General features: G+C 32.7%; 1 protein-coding gene across 1 annotated transcript; it reads right to left on the reverse strand.

The window, feature by feature from the left end:
* LOC135134158 (protein phosphatase 1 regulatory subunit 21) lies at nucleotides 1-1,403 on the reverse strand. Its single transcript, XM_064062779.1, has 4 exons — nucleotides 1,231-1,403; nucleotides 858-1,166; nucleotides 573-806; nucleotides 1-521 (listed from the first exon to the last, which is right to left on the reverse strand). The coding sequence occupies exons 1-4, from the start codon at nucleotides 1,288-1,290 to the stop codon at nucleotides 135-137; spliced, it is 990 nt and encodes a 329-aa protein (XP_063918849.1). The 5' UTR covers nucleotides 1,291-1,403; the 3' UTR covers nucleotides 1-134.
* Nucleotides 1,404-20,688: the final 19,285 nt, after the last annotated feature.

The following is a 20,688-nucleotide window of genomic DNA, read 5'->3' on the forward strand; positions in this document are numbered from 1 at the left end:
TTTTATTGTGCATTGTTTATTAACTTTTTTGCAAATATGTAAATAAATATAACTAGCTTAAATAAATTGCATTTTCCTTACATTTTATACAGTGTTCATAATATAAATTATTTTTATATTTACTTAGGAATTGCTCATTTTTTACTTGCAATTTTATGTTTCAGTGCTTGAATTTCATCACACTGCTTTGTAATTTTATCATTTTGGGCGGCTAAATGTTCAGTCATTGCATCTAGTTGACTTTTATAATTTTCTATAGTAGTTAATAGCTCTTCATTACTTTTCTCCAAACTATTTTCTAGGTCCTTATTTACCACTAATAGATGGTCTAATTGTGAATATAAGGCTACATTTTCGCCCCATAAGGTCTTAGTTTCTGCCACAGCTGCTTGTTTTGTCTCCAATATTTCTCTTAATTGAGATTCATAATATTCTGTTAACTGTTCATTTGACTGAGGTTTAGACCGAAGCACCTCACATTCTGAACGCCACCTCTCTGCCTCTTCTTTCCAAAAAATTATCTAAAAAAAAAAATTGTCACTTTTCAAAGTGAATTCATGGAAACCACTCACTTCCTTTTGCTCATCACTGGGTTTATTTAATGGAACTTCATGGTTCAATAAATCTGCACGCTGGACTTCTTCTAATTTTTTCTCAGCTTCAAATTTGCCTTTCTTGAGTTTTGTTATTTCATCCAAATATTTTGATTCTTTTTCTTGAAGTTCCTTTTCAACATTATTTAATTTTTTCTCTAACCACGCTATCCGCTCCTTGCAGTCGCTTAGTTCGTAGTCTTTATCAGCCATCTGTAATTCTGAATATTAAATAATGAACGATAATAAACCTGACTACTTTACACTGCTGACTAGTTCCGCATTTTCGAGAATTTTTTTATGAAATTCTTCATTCAAGACACTTGTATCAGACTGAATTATACTTTCTGCATTTTTATTTTTGCTTTTCTTTGCATGACTGTTCACTTGGAGTTCCTGCTGTAAAACCGAAATCCGTTTTGTGAGTTGCTCATTTCGAAAAGTCAGACTTTCCATTTCTTGATCATGTTTCCGTACTTTCTGCTCGTGCTTTTTTACCGTGTCCTTTAATTCATTGTTTTTTGCCTGCTCGTCTAAAAGCGCTTTTTTGAGTACTGTCGCTTGTGATCTCACCTACAAAATTAACATTGATAATGAGCGGCTACGCCCTCCAAAAATTGTTTAAAAGTTCACGTACTTTTGAATATTCTGCGGCTAGTTTTTGGTATTTACCGTCGAGGTCAGCTGGTTTGTCCATTTTATGGTTTATTATTGTTATTTCCTCTTTATTTATTATTATTTTTTGTCACATAATTAGGTTAGGGTATTTGACAAGTTGACGTTTGACGTTTGTGGTTGTGGCAAGTGCAGCCAGTGGATAGAGTGCCAACTGACGTTAATGTTTGTGTTTTGTTGCCCAGACTACCGGTATCAAGATGGCGCCACGTACATTTAAAAAAAATCTTGAAAGTAAATAACATAAAAATGTTTACTTTAACACTAAACACTAAAATATTAAAATCAGAGGTGAATCTTCTAACTTATCTTGTACAAAAATTTTGTTGTCATTATGTTTACTGCATGTGGAGATTTTGTACCAGTACTCTACTCTGGATTATTCTACGTCCCAGTTTTCTTACTAAGTACTGTGATTTTAAAAAATAAAAAAAATCTAAAATTATTACAATAATCTAAACTAATCTAAATCGTATTCCTTATTTCGTTGGGTTGTGGTAACCTGTACCTATGTAAAACACTAAAAAACTGAGTATGTATATGTTTTTTATTTATTTAGTTGTTATTGATGTTGTTACATAAAGTTTATATTTAATTTTTCGACATTTAGCAAAACAAGCAGAAAATGACTAATAAATAGGTCTATACACCATTAACCTGAATGACATTTCGAAAATGGGATCTTATAAATATTTTTTTAATAAATACGATAAAACTATGTGCATCAGCGAAAATATTCTTTAACGATGGCCTTGAGTTGAAAAAATCGTTATCACATGTATGTGAGGATAACAGTGATTTTCCACATTTTGATTGATTACTTTCAAAGTGCGTTAGACGTGACAAATTGATATTCTGGACGACATTCGTAATTATAAGGTTTTTACGACGTCGATACTATATATAATTAATCCGACAGATACTTATGGTCCACATTCAACCCACAATGTATTTTTTGTGGTTATTTACTTCCCACATAGATATTCACAATCAATATAAATCATAAAAGACCATTTAAATCGTCCCCTTGCCATGAAATCGCCTATTATATAAAATTTCACGCAATTTCATGTGCAATAAATCATGTTATCCGTAAAGCATCCCCTAAAAAGATTTAGACCTTAAATTGCCCCTTGGGAATGTCTTACCAGCAGATACCTACCTGGATGATGGGTCATTTTAACAAGTGGGGAAATTTAGCCGTGGATTTTATCTCTCAAATTAAAACCATTCATTGTTTTAATAACCCGTGCATTTGATAGTTTTAGTTACAAATATCATTTATTTGTACACCGCTGTAGGTAAATTTCAATAACATAGATGGAATCACACAGCATGAAAGTAAACAAAACTGATTGACCATTTCTGCATTAGCCACCAGCAGTTGCAGATGTTCATAAAGCTGTATCTGTGCAGTGTTAATATTTATTATAATGCCCTAAGTGTAATTTAAATCATGTACATGACATTTATAATCCACATAAAATCATTCATTACAACAAAAACATGCACAGTGAATGGTTAGGGTGAACATTATTAAAATTGTTAAATGCTCTATTTAATAAAAATATGATTTTACTGAAATCGGCACAGAAATGTACTTTCACATTTCATAGAAATTGTGTTTATTGTGTAGTTTTTTTATCACACTTGCCTTGATACACAATCAACCGTATATTTTTTTTTCGTATAAAGTCCTTTTACCACACAGTATCACGACAAATTAAAATGACATCTAAATTAGATATGGTTTGAACTCGCAATACATGTACCTGCTACCGATTTGTTACGTGTAGATTTTTTATACCTGTTTACTTTGTGCACCATCCACGCAAGGCTGATCCAATTTTCTGTTTTACTACTTACTTTGGCCAAAACTTTCTTTCGCTTCTTATATTTTGCGATAATTCCTACAAAAAAGGCTGCTATGTTGGTGAAAAGCCCCATCGATCTCATTCTTTTGCTGTCAGTCAAGGTAAAATCGTGAAGACCCTTTTTAAACACACCGTGTCGATTAAATAAATTGCGTGGGAAGAAAGCTCTCTTCTAGGGGCTTGAAAAGTAAGTTTGTTGTTTTTTGTAATTTTAAAGGAATGTAATAAAAAGTTTCTTGATGTATTTATTAAGGGTTTTAGCAAAGAAACACCGATGTAGGTAAACAGATGTGTTATTTGTTACTAAAATCAAGCTAATGTCAAATTAAGATTCGTTTTAGAACTTGTAAGGTGAATGTACAGCTTTATACAGCAACGATACACTTGACGACTTTAACAATTGAAGTTTGAAAAATGTTTAAGTATCAAAGTAAATGGTTAAAATACTGTCAAGTAATAAAAATAGAGGTACTAGACTTCTGTTATTTAGTTTTAATTAAAGCTCTAATAAATTTAGTATGGAAAGGAAGCTTTCTTCGAAACAATTCAAAAATGTAAAATACAGGATGTTTTATTATTAGATAAACATGAGAGGAATAGCAATTTGCAAATTTAATCATTAGTTATAAATAAATGTAAATTTGTTCAATTTTTATGCTTATCTTAAGACAGGATGATGAAAATTTTTGTACAAAATTCCAAACCTCCATCTTTGAAAGGTATACCTTTTTTCTACAAAAACTCTTAGATTTCAATCAATCTTTTCCTTACTAATTCCTGAGCGTAAAACTACTTTCATGTTTTCTCGATATTTCATGTATATTTTAGGAATATTGTGTAGTTGTAAAACGCTAAGCTAAATTTGTTTAATCGTCCCTATTAATAGTGTGACGACGTTACCTCAAAATTTTGAACAGTAAATTTTATTTAAATTTAATAAAATAACGTTCTGCTACACTTGTAGTTTCTGAATGCGTCGTGATTTTTACCTAGATACCCAAATTTTTGAAAAAAAAAAAATCAAAATTTTATAACAATATTTTACAATAAATAATAATCTAACGAATGCTCTGAATTCGTATAAACGTTTGAAAGTTTTTGTAAGCATGGTAAGTCGTTAATTAAAATTTCTCCGTTTATCCCTCACAAAATTAATGACGTCATCTTAAAAATTTTTAATAGGAAAACTCACTTGAATCATACACATACCACACTTCTTTACTTTTGCTTTAACACTATACACATACTTTTATTTTAACTTCATAGAAGAAGACATAATAAAATTTCATCATTTTAAAAAAAAACTAGATACGTTGAATTCTACTACTTCAGGGATGATGGAAGTTGTGTCTAAATAATTCTAGATCAATTTTTTCAAAAGTTTCAGTCAAAAATTAATCTCTTTTTATAACTTACAACAAAATAGTTTGTTGGAGCTTGAGATATTTGTATGTACTTAATTTATAGAAGTGTATACTACGTATGTAGTAAAACAACAGATAAGCTCGGTTTTTATTTTAGAGACTTCATATAGTTACGTTTTGATTATTTTTGTTCGTTTTTTATGCGAAAGAAAAAAATAATAAAATAAAAAATCAAACTGATCTGGATCAACGTCAAAGCTTAAAATAGAAATGTTTTAAAAAATTGGTCGTAGGTTACTTTGATAGAACTTCTCTGGCCCCTAAAGTACAAAATAAACATTTCCAATCTCTTCGAAAAATTATAAATTTGACTTTGTGAATTTTTTTTTTTAAGAGAACCCCTATAAGTTAAGATAAAGACATGTGTGTAATGTTAATGTAAATGTAAAAAAGCGTGCTACGCGTATGTTTCAAATGAGTTTCCTTTACAAAATTTTATGATGACGTCCTTAATTAATCGATAATATAAATTGACCCTTTCATAATTTTTTTTAGTCAGCTTGTACCTATAAACAATTCTAAAAAATATGACCGGAATGATAAATCACAAGTATATATTCATCATACTTTGCACATTTTAAATAGAATTTATTCGACAAAATTTTGAACTGACGTGATCAATTTTTTGGGAGGAATAAACAAATATATTTTGATCATAAATTTGCTATGCTCACGATAACTTTAAAATGTCTGCAAGATTTCAAAACGTGCGGTTTTACAGATTCAGAATTAATTGCAAGCTATTTGTATACAATTTTGATTTTTTTCCCAAAGTCTGGATGTCTAGGGTGAAAACTCAACACGGATTCATAAAATAAAAAAAAATACTATTATTAATTTTGGATATGACGTCATCCTATTGGTAGTGGGGATGATCAGCCAAATTTTAGTTAGCCTTTAACCGTCTACAGCATATTCCTAATATTTATATCTACCTATATATAAAATTTTACAACAATCGGGCCGGTACTTACGGAGATTACCTGTCTAATATAAATGCATACAGACACCAGACAGAGCGACGGAAACTGAAGACCACGTTTTTCGTACTCCAGAGGTCATGACACGTCAAGAAAATATGAAAGTGGCAATTCGCCCAATGAACTCGATTAGCTTACGCTCCGCTCGAGAAGTAGAAAAGTACAGAATGTTGCATTTGAAAACAAGGTTAAAAACGACTACCGACAGATTTAATTGTTTCGTTTAGATAAAATAAAAACTTGACAACTATTAGATTTCTTCCTATAAAAAACAAAAACTCAATTGTCTTAAGGAGTATTAATCATGAAAGTTTAATTTTTATATCGTTCTCTTTCATTTTAACACAGACAACTAGATGTTGTACTCAGGGGCGGCTTGTCCTATGAGGCAGGTGAGGCAGTGCCTCACCAATGAATTTTACACCTTATTAGGATTTTTACTATTTTCAACGACACATTTCGGCCAATAATTTGTGTCTTTTTTCTAAAAGTTTAAAAATAAATATGGAAAATTATATTCTTATTTTTATCTCAGTAGGTACTCGTTGCTCCCTTAATTAAACAGCGCGCTGAAACACTCGACACAACATGTATTTTGTGACGCGAATGAGGCAAACTCGGAGCTTGCCTCTACAGCGGATATAGAAATCATATCGTTAATAGGCAAGCAACCTGCAATACACTCATAAGCGGTATGAGTTGAAAAAAGACAAAATTGAGGCTAGCCTCATTTCCGTGCTTGCAAAAGAGATGGACAACAATATTTGCGCGCGGAGAACGTGCGATTCCAATGCAGTCTGCATTTGCAGAAGTATTCAAAATTAGGCCGTTGATTGTTTTGCCACAAATCTGTGTGTGTATAAATTGATTCAAAATTTCGGTAACAGAATTTTGTCTTACGAGTGCCTACGTTTGTGTGTGTCGCGTTAGTGCTTTGTGCTTGTCATAATTTGATTTCGGTAATCGTTATTTAAGATTACGAGTAAATCGGAATTTTTCTCTACTAACGTTAAATGACAATAGCAGTTCTGTTTTTTCTACTTTCACGTATGATGATAAATTGTATGTAGTTAAGGAATTAAAACGGCCGGTTCCTTATTTGAGTAAATCGTTAATTATTGATCTATAAAAAAGATTAAAATAAATCCAGAGTATTTATGTTTTATATGTTTTTCGTTTTGTTTTTTGTTATAAATCAAATTGGTTTATTTTATGTTGTATTTGATTTTTTTCGATACGTTTTCTTTAAAGTTTATTTTAATTTTGTTTTTTTTTTTAAGTTATATTAGTTTTTTCTGACCACGTTTCCCTTTCCTTTTGTCCTGTCATTCCCATCCTTTCCTTACAAGAGTTCCTTACACCTTCACGTTGGTTCTTGGTGGACAGTTAAATGAGTTTACAAATTTGTTTATTTGACTAAGTAGAAAATATTTAAGTAATCTTGATTTATTTATATTTTGGAGCGTATTGTGCTTTGCCTCATCAACTTTTCAAGTCATGAGCCGCCCCTGGTTGTACTTAAAAACATACGAATTTTAATTTGTGATAACCTCTATAAAGTAAAAACCATCGACATAAATAGCACCCCAGCAGCCCCTGGGCTGTGAGGGCACAAATTGCAAGGGATTATGTAAATTATACGGACAATGTAAAATATGTTTAAAGCAGATAACCAACAGAAAAAAATGGCCTCTCAGCAATAATAACAAGCTTTAACTTGAAGTGTTTGTTTATACATTGGAAGAATGTCTCGTAGAGATTTATTTGATTTGAATGAGTTTGTCACCTCAAAACAGTGGACTGAATATTATTATTATAATTCTTATTAAATAACGAAGTAGGGTGACTTGTTCTTAATTTGATCAATTAAAATTTGTTATGATAATATGTATAATAAACATAGTTACATAAAGAATACACAGCGCAAAAGAAAAAGAGAATAAACAAACGGTCAAGTTTGGCATCGAACGTGCGACCGCCGGTCTGCATGCTCACCCCTCAATTGCATGGTCATGGATGGTTATATCGTGAGTTAGTGGTAAAATGTTATTATATGAGTTCATTTTTTGTAAACATTGGCCGTTTATGGAAAAAACTCAAAGCGGATTCGTACACCACAAGTTAGGAGTATATTATTGTATAACATTTAAATAATTTTAAAATAGAAATAATGCTTTGACATGACGTCATCAAATTGTTGGTGGGATGATTAACCAAATTTTGGTTAGCGTTTTACCATTTACATGATACCCCTAATATACATACAAAATTTGACAACAATCGGTTCAGTAGACGGAAACGAGAGACAACTGATTTCGTACTCTAGCGGTTATGAAACGTCGAGAAAATATAAAAGCGGCCATTCGTCCGATGAACTCGATTACTGTACTTCCTTATCTTACGCTCAAGAAGTAAAATGGAATCTTTTTGATCACCTAGAAATAAAATTAAAAAGTAATTTTGGTAAATTTGTTGATAACTGTAATTTCTAGACATTCACGATCATCTTGGAATTTGAAAAATGTAGTTAATATTAAAATCGTCCCTCTACGCCACTGGCAAAAACCTACACCACTGTTGGAGTGGTAGAAGTCCTAGTTAGGGTATAAATAAGCGTCTAATTGTAATTTAACCTTAGTTTAGCTTTGTCTAGATACCTAACTATGAATAAAAATAAGGACGGATTCATAAACTACCAGTGTAGGAGTAAGTACCTACAGTATTTTAATGACTTTAAATAATGTTTAATGTACAAAATTTTGAGGTGACACTTCAACGAAATTTCGTCAGTCCATTCCAGTTCTGCTTGATTGTAATCCTCTGTCTGACATTTTCAATGGTTGTAAATATGTAAACTGATTTTACATCAGATATGGGGATGTGTTTTGGTACTGGCAAACATAAAACTCAAGAAATACCACGAAATGTCCAAAAACTAGTCTTTCATGTAACATAGAACGATGAAATAATTTAAGGACAACTGATAGAGTGAAATATCTGAATTTTCACCAACCATTTTCCAATGTTTATACCAAAACCAAAACAGATCTTGAAGAACAGTATCTGATGGAAAGATTTAAAATTAGTTCGTTTAGTTGAACGCCTAACACTTTATTGAAACGAATTTTAGTAGTTGTCAACATTCAAAAAGCAGCTCTGTTAAGAATATGTTATATTGCTCCTAAGTTTCTTGAACAGTCTGATCATTTTAACCAGAATGAGTTACCACAGCTTACTTAGATTAGATCAAAAATCAGAATAGAATGGATTACAATCTTATCACTATAAATCACTATTTGATTGAACCTATAATGATAGAATTCTTGTTTAAATGCCGGTCAGGTCCGAGCTAATGGTAGGTCTTTAATAATAATATTGACAAAAAAATGTTTTATTTAGTTAATATAAAACACATTTGATAGACAACAAGAATTGTATTTCTTATTTCTGATCAAAAAATGTAATGTAATCAACATTTAATCTACATAAGGTGCAGTTTTATATTAAAAACTCTTAAAAAGATGTATTTTTTTAAAGTTGAACCGCTCTTCCACCAGAAAAATGTTCCCTGCAGCAGCTCATACAATATTAACTACATGAAAAATACCATTAAAATGTTTTTCATTTTGATCACTCTGAAAACCGACTACATTTTTGACTGTGACAATATTATTTATTACATTTCCTCAAATTTTCATCCGCCATTTAGGCACTCAAAAAAAGAACAGTCGCAATCTCCTTTTGTGGGCATATGTTGTTATCAAGTCCAAGTGTGGGAGCGTGGGAGCCGAGAACTAGTCCATGACAGATCCGATCAGCAAATAGTGCACTAATTTGCTTATAATCCGGTTACAACTATAGAGCTGGAACATTGAGTGGATTATATGGAAATACGCCTTGCTAAAGCAAACGAATGAGAAATGGGATCGTTGTGACATTCGCTATCTTCTAATTTAATTGCCGGCAATTTGTCGTGGAACGCCGCAACTTGAATAATTTACTAAAAGAGATAATTTTGTTTAGGGTAGTTATTTTCACCATCAAAGTGCATTTGAAATAATAGTGCTAAGCTTATTACTCAAAGAACAATCTTACGGAAGTGGTGTTTGCGGTCTACTATGTGTATAATTATGCAACTAACTGAAATACTCGACCTGCCTTCATGATTTGAAAAATAACTTTTACCTGATGTGCAATTAATTTTTTTCTGCTTGCGTGATTCCTAAAGCAGCTAAATCTTCGAGACGAGCGTACTGTGTAAAATTAAGATTAATATAAAGTACAAATCAAAAGTTTGCCCAAACTTTGTCTTCGAATGAATTGTTTTGACTTGTTGTTACCGGCTACATTTCCCATTCCATCTCATAAATACACAAAGGGAGAGAATATTTTCATGAATATTTGACGACGAATCACGGTTAAAACTCGAGCACGTAAAAATAAGGGAAGGAAAAAGTTGAGAATAAGAGGGTGCTAGCTGAAAACTGATAGGGATGGTATTGATTTATGTGGATAGTTTTCTATTAAACAAACCCTGATTTGCTTTAAAGATTTATCTGTCGAAAGCGGCTGTCTTTGAACGAGTTATTTCGAGAGACACAAAAAGAGGAATGATTGTATTATGGGCTCTGGTTCTGCAATTAATACTACTAGCGTTTTATTTTAAGAATTTTTCTCCACTCCCTCGGTGCTCAGTTCTTTTGGTATGGAAATTATTATAATGAGATAAAACTGAATATAGAGATTTAAACACAGCTTCAACGTTTTGAGTTTTTTCAAAATTTGTCTGTATTTTGCATCTCTTTGTCCCAACAAATCCAAATTTATTTATTTTATGATAACCTCTATAAGTTAAAAAATATAGATAATCCATTCACAGTGTACGAAAAAAAATGGCCCTTCGGGGAACCGAACTCACGACGCTTCATCAACTGAACCACTGATTCTGCGTTTCTCTTATACTGTTATAAAATTTGGATTTACTGTTTCGATTTCTAACATTTTTCTCATCCTTTAATAAGCAAAGTATAATTATGGACCATTATCTGGTCGGGTAACTGGCAGTTATGAAAATGAATTCGGGTGTTATTTCTCTCGAATTCGTCTATATCGTGCGATATGCATGCATACCCCTTATAAATAAAACATGCTGCTCCATTTTTTGTGTGTTGGTGTAGTAAATTAGTGTAGTCGATTCCTTATCAATATTCATTGGGGGCGTGGACCATCTGTCTCATAAAAAACTGCTACGTTCAAGCGACCGAATGTGAAACAAATATGTTTCTTTGTGTGAACCCTTCTAATGCTGCTGATTTTTGGACCTTCGGATGTCCTCGTTTGCTTCCACTTTGTAGACATTTGTTAAAATGTCTGTCGTTGTAATTTTATTCGGTTTGTTTTAGTGGTGGACTGATTGGTATGAATTACGGCGTGGATTCATAAACTCATTGAAAAGCGTCGTAAAATCTTTAAACGAGTTCATACGTGCGGTTAATGGACAAAGAAAACATAAAATGATTTTTTAGAATAATAATAACAAATTAGATTGTTTGTTTTAATGGTTGTCTGAGAGTTTACGATTCTGATTTTCCTTGAACTCAAAGACAAGCACTTGACAACTCTCCAGTAAAATAATGATTTTATTAATTTAATATAATTTTTTTTTCACGTGTCTGTTTACTTCTTTAGAATAATTGGAACGTGGGTTTTTATTATTTTTATTTGGTTGGGAACTATTTATGCTTTTAGTTGGGCTGCATATCCAGCGTGTCGAGTAAAAAAGCAAAAACAGAGATCATCGCGGGGGATCTAAATTCTCTAATGAGAACTACCGGTTGTAGAGCTTTAGGGCTGCTTTTAGGGTCACAATGAATCACGAAATGGTTAAAATCTTTTCAATGAACGAGTCGAAGGTTTTGCTTTCGTTTTCAATCAAGTTTTTACACATTTTAATTATAATATTCAAGAGAACAACACTAAAAAAAGGACAACTATGTAATCATAACCAATAATTTAATAAATAAATAGGAGTATACTTAATTCACTGTTTAAAACAACGAGTTGCAAGTTAGAACAACATTGATATCACGCTATTATAACTGTTAAATCTGATAGCAATATTAATAATAATAATTTATTTTTATATCCATATCAAACTATAAGCTCAATTACAACAAACTTAAGAGGTAATACAAAAAATCAAACTCAAAGGCAGATTACTAAAAAAATGAAACAAACGAAACACAAAAGACCAAAAAAGAACAAACTTCTGTAAAAGTAACAATATGACTTAAAAGTGATGGGTTAAGTTAATTTTTGGACTCGAAGCTAATATTAAACATATGAGCTACTTTATTATATAGTTATATTTGCTAATGTCCTTCAATCATATATCTTAAAATACAGAGTGGACTATTGATGTTTGCGATTGTGAAAAACTTTTTTTAAATATGAGAATATGAAGCACCAAAAACCCACATGTTTATGTTTAGACTGCCCTTTAATTTCTTGGCAGATTTTCTACCACAACTTCACGACGGCGTAATCGAAGCAGATTATTTTCAACAAGACGGGGCTACAGCGCATTCGGTTAGAACCTCACTAGCAAAGTTAAGGGAACTTTTTGACAACCGGATCATTGGTCGAAATATAGACTATATCTGGCTCCCGAAATTTTGTTATTTTACCCCAATTAAACGAAGATTTGAAATGGGGGGACACAGTTTGAATTCATTCAATAAAAGTAAAAAAGTATTTGTTCACATACCTTTGGTTTTAACTTATTAAGGAGACACAAAACAATTTATTATTTTTTTCACAACCTTACATCCACAAAAATGTATCATACGTGTCATGTCTATTAAAATATCTATAAAAGCCTCTTCTTTTGCCATGAACACTTTTTTATTAATAAATCGGGGGTTATTCTCCCGAAATTTTTCACTACAATTTTGTCGTCGTAAGACAGAGGATGGCTTTTTATTTTTTATTAAATGTTCAGCTGAATTCATTATTTTCATTTAAAATCAAACAATTTCACTCGCGCAGAATAAGAATGAACTCCTAACTTGTATTACTGCTAGCGGTCACTGTTTCAAATTTGACCCAATTCCAGTCAAATACAGCGACTAGAGGCACGGTTTCCATGGCAACGATGTAAACAAAAAATTGGTCGAAAATTATTTCGACAGAACTTCCCTCGCTAATGCAATACAAATACTGTTCCTCTGAAAAATTATAAAATTTGATTTTGCAGAATTTTACTTTTTCGTGATAACCTCTATGGAGTAGAAACCATATAAAAGGTCCTAGTCACAGTGTAATAGAAAAAAGGAAAGTTTTACCTTCTTAAAAAAAGACCCTTGGGATCTCCCGGGAAGATTTAATATTCTTAAAAAAAGACACTTGGGACTCCCAAGAAGGTTTCATCTTTTTAAAATAAAGCATTTGGGCCCCCGAAAAGGTTTCACATTATCAAAATAAGACAGTTGGGACCCCTGATAAGGTTTTACATTAAAAAAAAGACATTTGGCACCCCTGAGGAGGTTTTATATAAAAAAAAACAGTTGGGACTCCCGAGAAGGTTTCACCTAAAAAAAGACTTTTGAGACCCCCAAGGTTTCGCCTTTTTTAAAAAAAGGAAAGTTGGGACTTCCGAAAAGGTTTCACATTAAGAAAAAAAGGCAATTGGGGCTCCCGAGAAGGTTTCCCGAGAAGGCTTCCCATTAAAAAAAAACATTTGGGACTCTCGAGAAGGTTTCACATAAAAAAAGACAGTTGGGACCCCTGATAAGGTTTTACATTAAAAAAAGACATTTGGCGCCCCTGAGGAGGTTTTATAAATAAAAAAAACAGTTGGCACTCCCGAGAAGGTTTTACATAAAAAAAGACATTTGGGACCCCCGAGAAGGTTTCGCCTTTTTTAAAAAAGGAAAGTTGGGACTTCCGAAAAGGTTTCACATTCTCACAAAAATACATTTGTGATATCCGAGAAGGTTTCACATTTTTAAAAAAAGACATTTGGCGCCCCCGAGAAGGTTTTAAATTTTTAAAAAATACAATTGGAACCCCCGAGAAAACTTCCCATTAAAAAAAAAACATTTGGGACCTCCGAGAAGGTTTTACATTTAAAAAAAAGACAGTTGGGACCCCCGACAAGGTTTCACATAAAAAAAGAGATTTGACGCCTCTGAGAAGGTTTTACATTTTTGAAAAAGACAGTTGGGACCCCTGATAAGGTTTCACATTAAAAAAAAAGACATTTGGCGCCCTGAGGAGGTTTTATATAAAAAAAACTGTTAGGACTCCCGAGAAGGTTTCACATAAAAAAAGACATTTGGGACCCCCTAGAAGGTTTCGCCTTTTTTAAAAAACGAAAGTTGGGACTTCCGAAAAGGTTTCATATTAAAAAAAAAGGCATTTGGGGCTCCCGAGAAAATTTCACATTCTTAAAAAAAGACATTTGGCACCCCCGAGAAGGTTTTAAATTTTTAAAAAATACATTTGGAGCCACCGAGAAGGCTTCCCTTTAAAAAAAACATTTGGGACTCCCGAGAAGGTTTTACATGTTAAAAAAAGACAGTTGGGACCCCTGATAAGATTTCACATTAAAAAAAAGACATTTGGCGCCCCTGAGGAGGTTTTATATATAAAATAAGCAGTTGGGACTCCCGAAAAGGTTTCACATAAAAAAAGACATTTGGGACTCCGGAGAAAGTTTCGCCTTTTTTAAAAAAGTAAAGTTGGGACTTCCGAAAAGGTTTCACATTTAAAAAAAGGCATTTGGGGCTCCCGAGAAGGTTTCACATTCTTAAAAAAATACATTTGATGCCCCCGAGGTTTTAAATTTTTAAAAAATACAGTCGGAACCCTCGAGAAGGCTTCCCATTAGAAAAAAAAAACATTTGGGACTCCTGAGAAGGTTTTACATTTTAAAAAAAGACAGTTGGAACCCCCGAGAAGGCTTCCCAATAAAAAGAACATTTGGGACCCCGAGAAGATTTTACATTTTAAAAAAAGACAGTTGGGACCCTGAGGAGGTTTTACATTTTTGAAAAAGACAGTTGGGACCCTGGAGAAGATTTCACATTAAACAAAAGACATTTGGCGCCCCTGAGGAGGTTTGATATTAAAAAAAAAAACAGTTGGGACTCCCGAGAAGGCTTCTCATAACAAAAGACATTTGGGACCTTCGAGAAGGTTGTACATTAAAAAAAAAACCGGTTAGAATCCCCGAGAAGCTTTCACATAAAAAAAAGACATTTGGCGCCCCTGAGGAAGTTTTATGTTTTTAAAAAAGACAGTTGGGACCCCCAAGAAGGCTTCACATTCATAAAAAAGACCTTTGGGGCCCCCGAAAAGGGTTTAAGTTAAAAAAAAATACAATTGGTACCCCCGAGAAGGCTTTACATTCTTAAAAATATATATTTGGGATCTCCGAGAAGGTTTTACATTTCAAAAAAGACAGTTGGGACCCGCGAGAAGGTTTCACATAAAAAAAGGCATTTGGTGCCCCGCGAGAGATGTTACATTTTTAAAAAAAGACAGTTGGGACCCCAGAGAAGATTTGACATTAAAAAAAAACATTTGAGCCCCCTGAGGAGGTTTTACATTTTAAAAAAAGACAGTTGGGATCCCTGAGAAGGTTTTACATACAAAAAAAAATTGGCTCCCCCGAGAAGGTTCTACATTTTTAAAAAAGATAATTGGAACCCCCAAGAAGGTTTCACATTCTTAAAAATAGAGATTTGGCGCCCCCAAGAAGGTTTTACATTTTTAAATAAAGAGGGGCGTATTCTCACCTTTCGAGAAAGGGTAAAAAATGGATAGCGACATCAGCCAGACAGACGGACGGAAACGGGAAACTACTTTTTTCGTACTCTAGGGGTTATGAAACGTCAAGAAAAGATAAAAGTGACTTAGCTTACGCTCGGGAAGTAAGTCTAAATGAGTCATGATTTGGTCTCCGCTTTTATCAAGACCTTACCAACGATATATGCAAGATACAACATCTTTAGATGTAAGTTTTGATATTTGATATAAATGGAGCGAGATAAAAAAAATAGTTTTGATAATTACATACATATTACACAAACTTCAGGACAATTTTGTAAATATTGATAATTACTATATTGCAATCTCCAGTGTGTTTGTAGATGTTGTAACTTTGGGTAGCAGCCGCCCCAAAAATAATAATCTTGTACCAATTTTCCTTATAACTAAAGCTCGGAATGATAATGCAGAAAAAAAAAACATGTAAATATGCGCATATATGTATGCAGAGAAATTTGGCATTATATACAAAAATTGCTAAAATATACAAGAAATACCTATATACAAAATATGCAAGAAAAATTAGTTTTTTTTATACATTAATATTTTATATTTTTAAATTCGTTAAATACATTTGCAGAACTATCTATATTTGCAACATTCGGGTTGGAGGCCGTTAAGTAAAGAATTTCAATAATACACCTAATTGGGGGTGCCCAAATGAAGTCTTGGAAAAACCCGTCCGCATTACTCGAAAATGTCGGTAATTGTTTATCTGCATACTGCCAATAACCAACTGTATTAAAATTAAGATTTTCACCAATTACCACGCAAAATGCAACAATAATTTTAAAAAGTACTTTTTAAATGATTCAAAAATTAGAAAATTGTTCCTCACTTATCTATTTATTTAATTTAACACCAAATTCTTTACTGCATGAATATGTGGCACATGCAAATAACTGAATTTAGTTTTTATCGCACTCTGATTACGTTTAGTTGAGCTCACTATTATTAGCTGTTATTAAACAAAACAACGTAGACGTAGCTCCTTTACCATTAGACTAAAATAACAAAATCAAACTAACAAGTTGTATATTCAGTACATGTGGGTGTAAAACTTCTCATTTCATGTTATAGTTACAGCACGTAAGTATCTAACTATTATTATTTGCCATTTAGTATTCGCTCAATCTCTCCCATTCTCTTATGAATACTGCATGAAGTCGGCTTATATTAAAGCAATCATAAAGGTACGCCTGGTATGCGCCGTGCGTGTGTCCATCATTGTGCCCATCGAATGTGTGGGAGACGTTATGCACACGCAAGTGGTAGATACTCGCCAATCATCATTCCACTTTTCTCACAAAAATCGGTTCCCACCACAACACACCCACAAGCTATGCACGGTATTCCATATGGGTTAACTCGATTTTTCTCCTCACCTGCCTTCGAATTACAACCATGCAATAATGATAATGATGATTACAACATACAGAGCGCCTACGAATGATCAAATTTTTGCACTTTTATTAAGGAGGTTGCTCCAAATCGTTAATTTGATACTGCAATTTATTTTATAACGAAACTTCTCGGAATTCCACGAGGATTTAGGTCTTTTACTCGCAGGTATCAATTAAGAATTTCGCGTTTTGACGAATGTTAATAAAAAGTTAGCACGAGAATGCGAAAGGCTGTCTCCTTTTTCGGCAAAAAATCCACTCAGGATACTCTTACGAATGAATAAATTTGCATAAGGATAATTGCAACCCGCGGTCGCAAAAAACGCACCATATGTAGTTATCCGTATCTGAGGGGTTCCGTGGGGTATTATTATGGCGCTGAGGGACTTGTCGCCCTTCTTTATGTGTCTTCGATAATGCGGCGATTAAAATAACTCAATATAGTTTCTATGTTATGTGATCGATGGAAATGAATGGTATGAGTGTTTTGTGCTATGGAGAAAACTAAAGACAAAGAGTTTTTTTCTGATATTAATCACGGACCACCCATTGTTGTGTAGAGAAGCAAAATTTAATTGGGGGCCGATGTAGTCTTCTATTGTTCAGACATGCACGATTCAACCCCATATTTCAAGGATCTAACGAGCGACAAGCCAAATATTCAATTGGCTTACCGCCTACTTCACACCAATTAAACTTAAAGGAACATTTTTACCAACAAGGAACTCCCATTTGGCTATTTGATGGGCCGCAGTGTGTGTTCGACATTCATTAAACTAATTTATAACACATCCTAAATACATAACTCGTGCAAATTGTTTGATAATTTCATTTTAATTTTTTCACATTCCGTTCGTTGTGAGGTCACGCTGTAATTAATTTGTTTATTTATTTTTAGAATTGTCCATTCGAATCCTTTCTAAGAGATTTTAGCCTACCTGTTCCGTGTAAACAACAAAAAAATATAGGTATCACATTCTTCACTGATTTTTTGTCGATTGCCATAATTTAAGACACTTAGACGATATATTCCACCCAAAATGTCAAAAAGCTAAAAACAGTGGCGATTTGCTTAAGGATTATGACCACGAGTTCAAACACCGTTGCGTACAAAACATCTTGCTCACTCAGTATATTTGATTCATCACAAAAATGATTCACTTCGCTTATTTTCTATACATTATACTGATTTAAGAACTTCAATTGTTTAAAATACGCATTTTTTGTTAAACCGGATACAAAAAATATAATATACCTACATACCTACATACATAAACCATTTTTTCGGATTTTTTTTATAGTGAAAATTGAATTTCGGCTCACTTCCGCCAAGATTACTGCCCAAAACACGGTGTTGTCCGAAGTCAGTTGACCTTGGCCGAAGTGGAACCTGGACCCGAGCATGCATTTGATTACGAAATCAAATTTCCCACCAAAAGTGATCCAGAACCCGCACTATATAACTACATGTAATTAGTGGTCTAACATCAACGTTAACAACTAAGCAAAACTAAATTTTACTGAAGAACGAAATGTTTAACGATTATAACAAATAAACCCTTGTTTCGATGTGTAGTTTTTTTTTTAACTAAACACAATAAAATTGCTTCGTGGTTTTTGTTTGATATTTCTAAGATTTTTTGAAATGGTGCAGCTGATTAATAAAAATAATATTTCCCTTAAAATAATTGCTTCGAATTCACTGTTAAAACAAAATTAATGTAAGCATCTATTAATTATGTAATGTTCTTAATTTCTTGTTGCTCTGACACAACTTTCGTTTTTTCCAACTTTAAAAGAAATAATGATCTCAGCGGTATTAGAAAGAAGCTTCAAATAATCTTAAAATTTACCTTAAGCACAAAATTTGATGACCAATGAGAGAAGGTGGGCAAAGAATTACAAAAAGTTCTGAAACGGTCCCAAAGGTTCTGATTTGTGTTGCTCCCAAATTAAAAACTAGGATTTACCTATCCTCTATCATTTCCAGAGTTTTTCGTCCACTTTCTATCAGATTTTCCGAGATTGAATAGTGTTAATTTATTAGAAGGGTTTCGATGTTTCGCTCATTTTCGTAAAATGCACCTTCAGGAATTTAAGCACAACTAAAACGAAAAATGTAAGGTTATCTTTTGGAATTTGCGAACACGAAGAATGAAAGATTTGGGAGAGAAAAGAATGATATTGGAATTGGAAGTAAATCTCTTTTCTCCTTCTTGTCCCCAAATTCCTGAAGCTGTTCCGTACGAAAGTGGGCGAAACGTCTACAAATCTTTTTTGAAATTGATACGGTCGAAAATTTCATGCATTTGATGAATAATAATAATATCAAATCTTTTTCTTTCCAAGTGATTTTACTTTTCCAGAGTGTAAGCTAAGTAATAGTAGTATTCTAATAGGATCCATTTGACATTTGGTTACTTTCATGTTTTTTCGACGTTTTATAACCATTAGAGTACGAAAAAATAGGTCTGCCTTTTTCCGTCTTTCTAGATACATAATCTTCGAAACTACTGGACCAATTATTTTCAACCTTTATGCGTATTTTAAGAATATCATGTAAATGATAAAGCTCTAACCAAAATTTGTCTAGTCATCCCCACCAATAATGTAATGACGTCACCACAAAAATTTTGCATAATAAATAATATTTGGGTGTTATAAAATAACATAGTCATACACTTATGGTTTATGAATCCGTTTTGATTTTTCTATTTCAGCCATCCAGACCTTATCAAAATTGTGTCACAACATTTTACAACTTAACTGTGAAACTGCATAACCGAATGCTGTGAAATCTTGTAAATATTTTAAGGTTATCGTATGGTTAATCAAAATTTATCCATTTGAGTCCTTCAAAAATTGGTTTGACTAACGTATTCATATTTTCTAGTATTATTTATACCGACTGAGTCAAAAGAATTAATCAAATCGAAACGACTCATCATATTTTCCCGAAAATTTGGGAATACAGTACTGTATTATTTAATTATTAGTGTTACACTGCTCCTATCCAAACTGATAGAAGTGTCTTTTGTTTAGTAATGGATAAGTTAGGAGTTATCACAGAGAAAATAAAATTCGCGGGAGGTTATCATAAATAAAATTTTGGAAAATCAAGTTTTAATTTTTCAAAGATTGTTTAGGATCAATTTTTGTGGTACTAATGTTATTCTGAAAAATTTTTAATAAAAGTTGTGAATAATTTATTATTTGCAAAAATCAAAATCAAGTTTGTTCGAAAAGCTGTAAAATTTGATTTTGCCAAGTTAATTTTTTCATGAGAACCCCTACAAGCTGAAGAAATATAAATTATACTTGCCAAAGCGTAAAAAAAATAATGACCAATGAGAGGATCGAATATATAAAATTGTTTTTTTTTTGCGAAAATTTGAACACCTAGGGTAAACAATTAAGGCAGATTCATAAACCACAAGTACAGGAGTACGTTATTTTATAAAATTTGAACAAGATTTACTATGCAAAATTTTTAGGCGTCGTGAACAAATTGATGGTGGTTAAGATTAGACAAATTTTGGTTAGCGTTTTACCATTTAGACGATATTCCTAACATACCCACAGATAAAATTTGACAACAATTGGTCTATTATTAAAACATTTCTTGGTATATTTTCCTGTGTTTCATGCCCATAATTTAAACCACAATCGAAAGTTTCTCCAACATAATGCTAGTACGTGGTAAATCTTCTTTATTGTTAGTTCGCAGCTATCTACTTATAGAACACTAACAACACTTACACTCGTTACAAAAATAAAAGCTATCGTCGACCACCAACACATTTCCCAAGCAATCGAAATAACAATAATAAATCATCGCCGTCTCCAACAACCTCTTCGTTCGCAGAAAATACGTACCAGAAGCCTCTACTCTTCAACAAAGTAATTGT

The sequence above is a fragment of the Zophobas morio genome, unplaced genomic scaffold (genome assembly GCF_036711695.1).
Source record: "Zophobas morio isolate AGI-343-1 ecotype UQ-CSIRO unplaced genomic scaffold, CSIRO_AGI_Zmor_V1 ptg000023l, whole genome shotgun sequence".
NCBI classification, from domain to species: Eukaryota; Metazoa; Arthropoda; class Insecta; order Coleoptera; family Tenebrionidae; genus Zophobas; species Zophobas morio.

Bases quoted from the DNA above. Each gene is read 5' to 3' on its own strand.
- LOC135134158 (XM_064062779.1), bottom strand. From the start codon at position 1,290: ATGGACAAACCAGCTGACCTCGACGGTAAATACCAAAAACTAGCCGCA. The intron at 1,167-1,230 runs GTACGTGAACTT...TTAATTTTGTAG, and splicing joins TAGCCGCAGAATATTCAAAA to GTGAGATCACAAGCGACAGT. The intron at 522-572 runs GTGAGTGGTTTC...TTTTTTTTTTAG, and splicing joins CCAGTGATGAGCAAAAGGAA to ATAATTTTTTGGAAAGAAGA.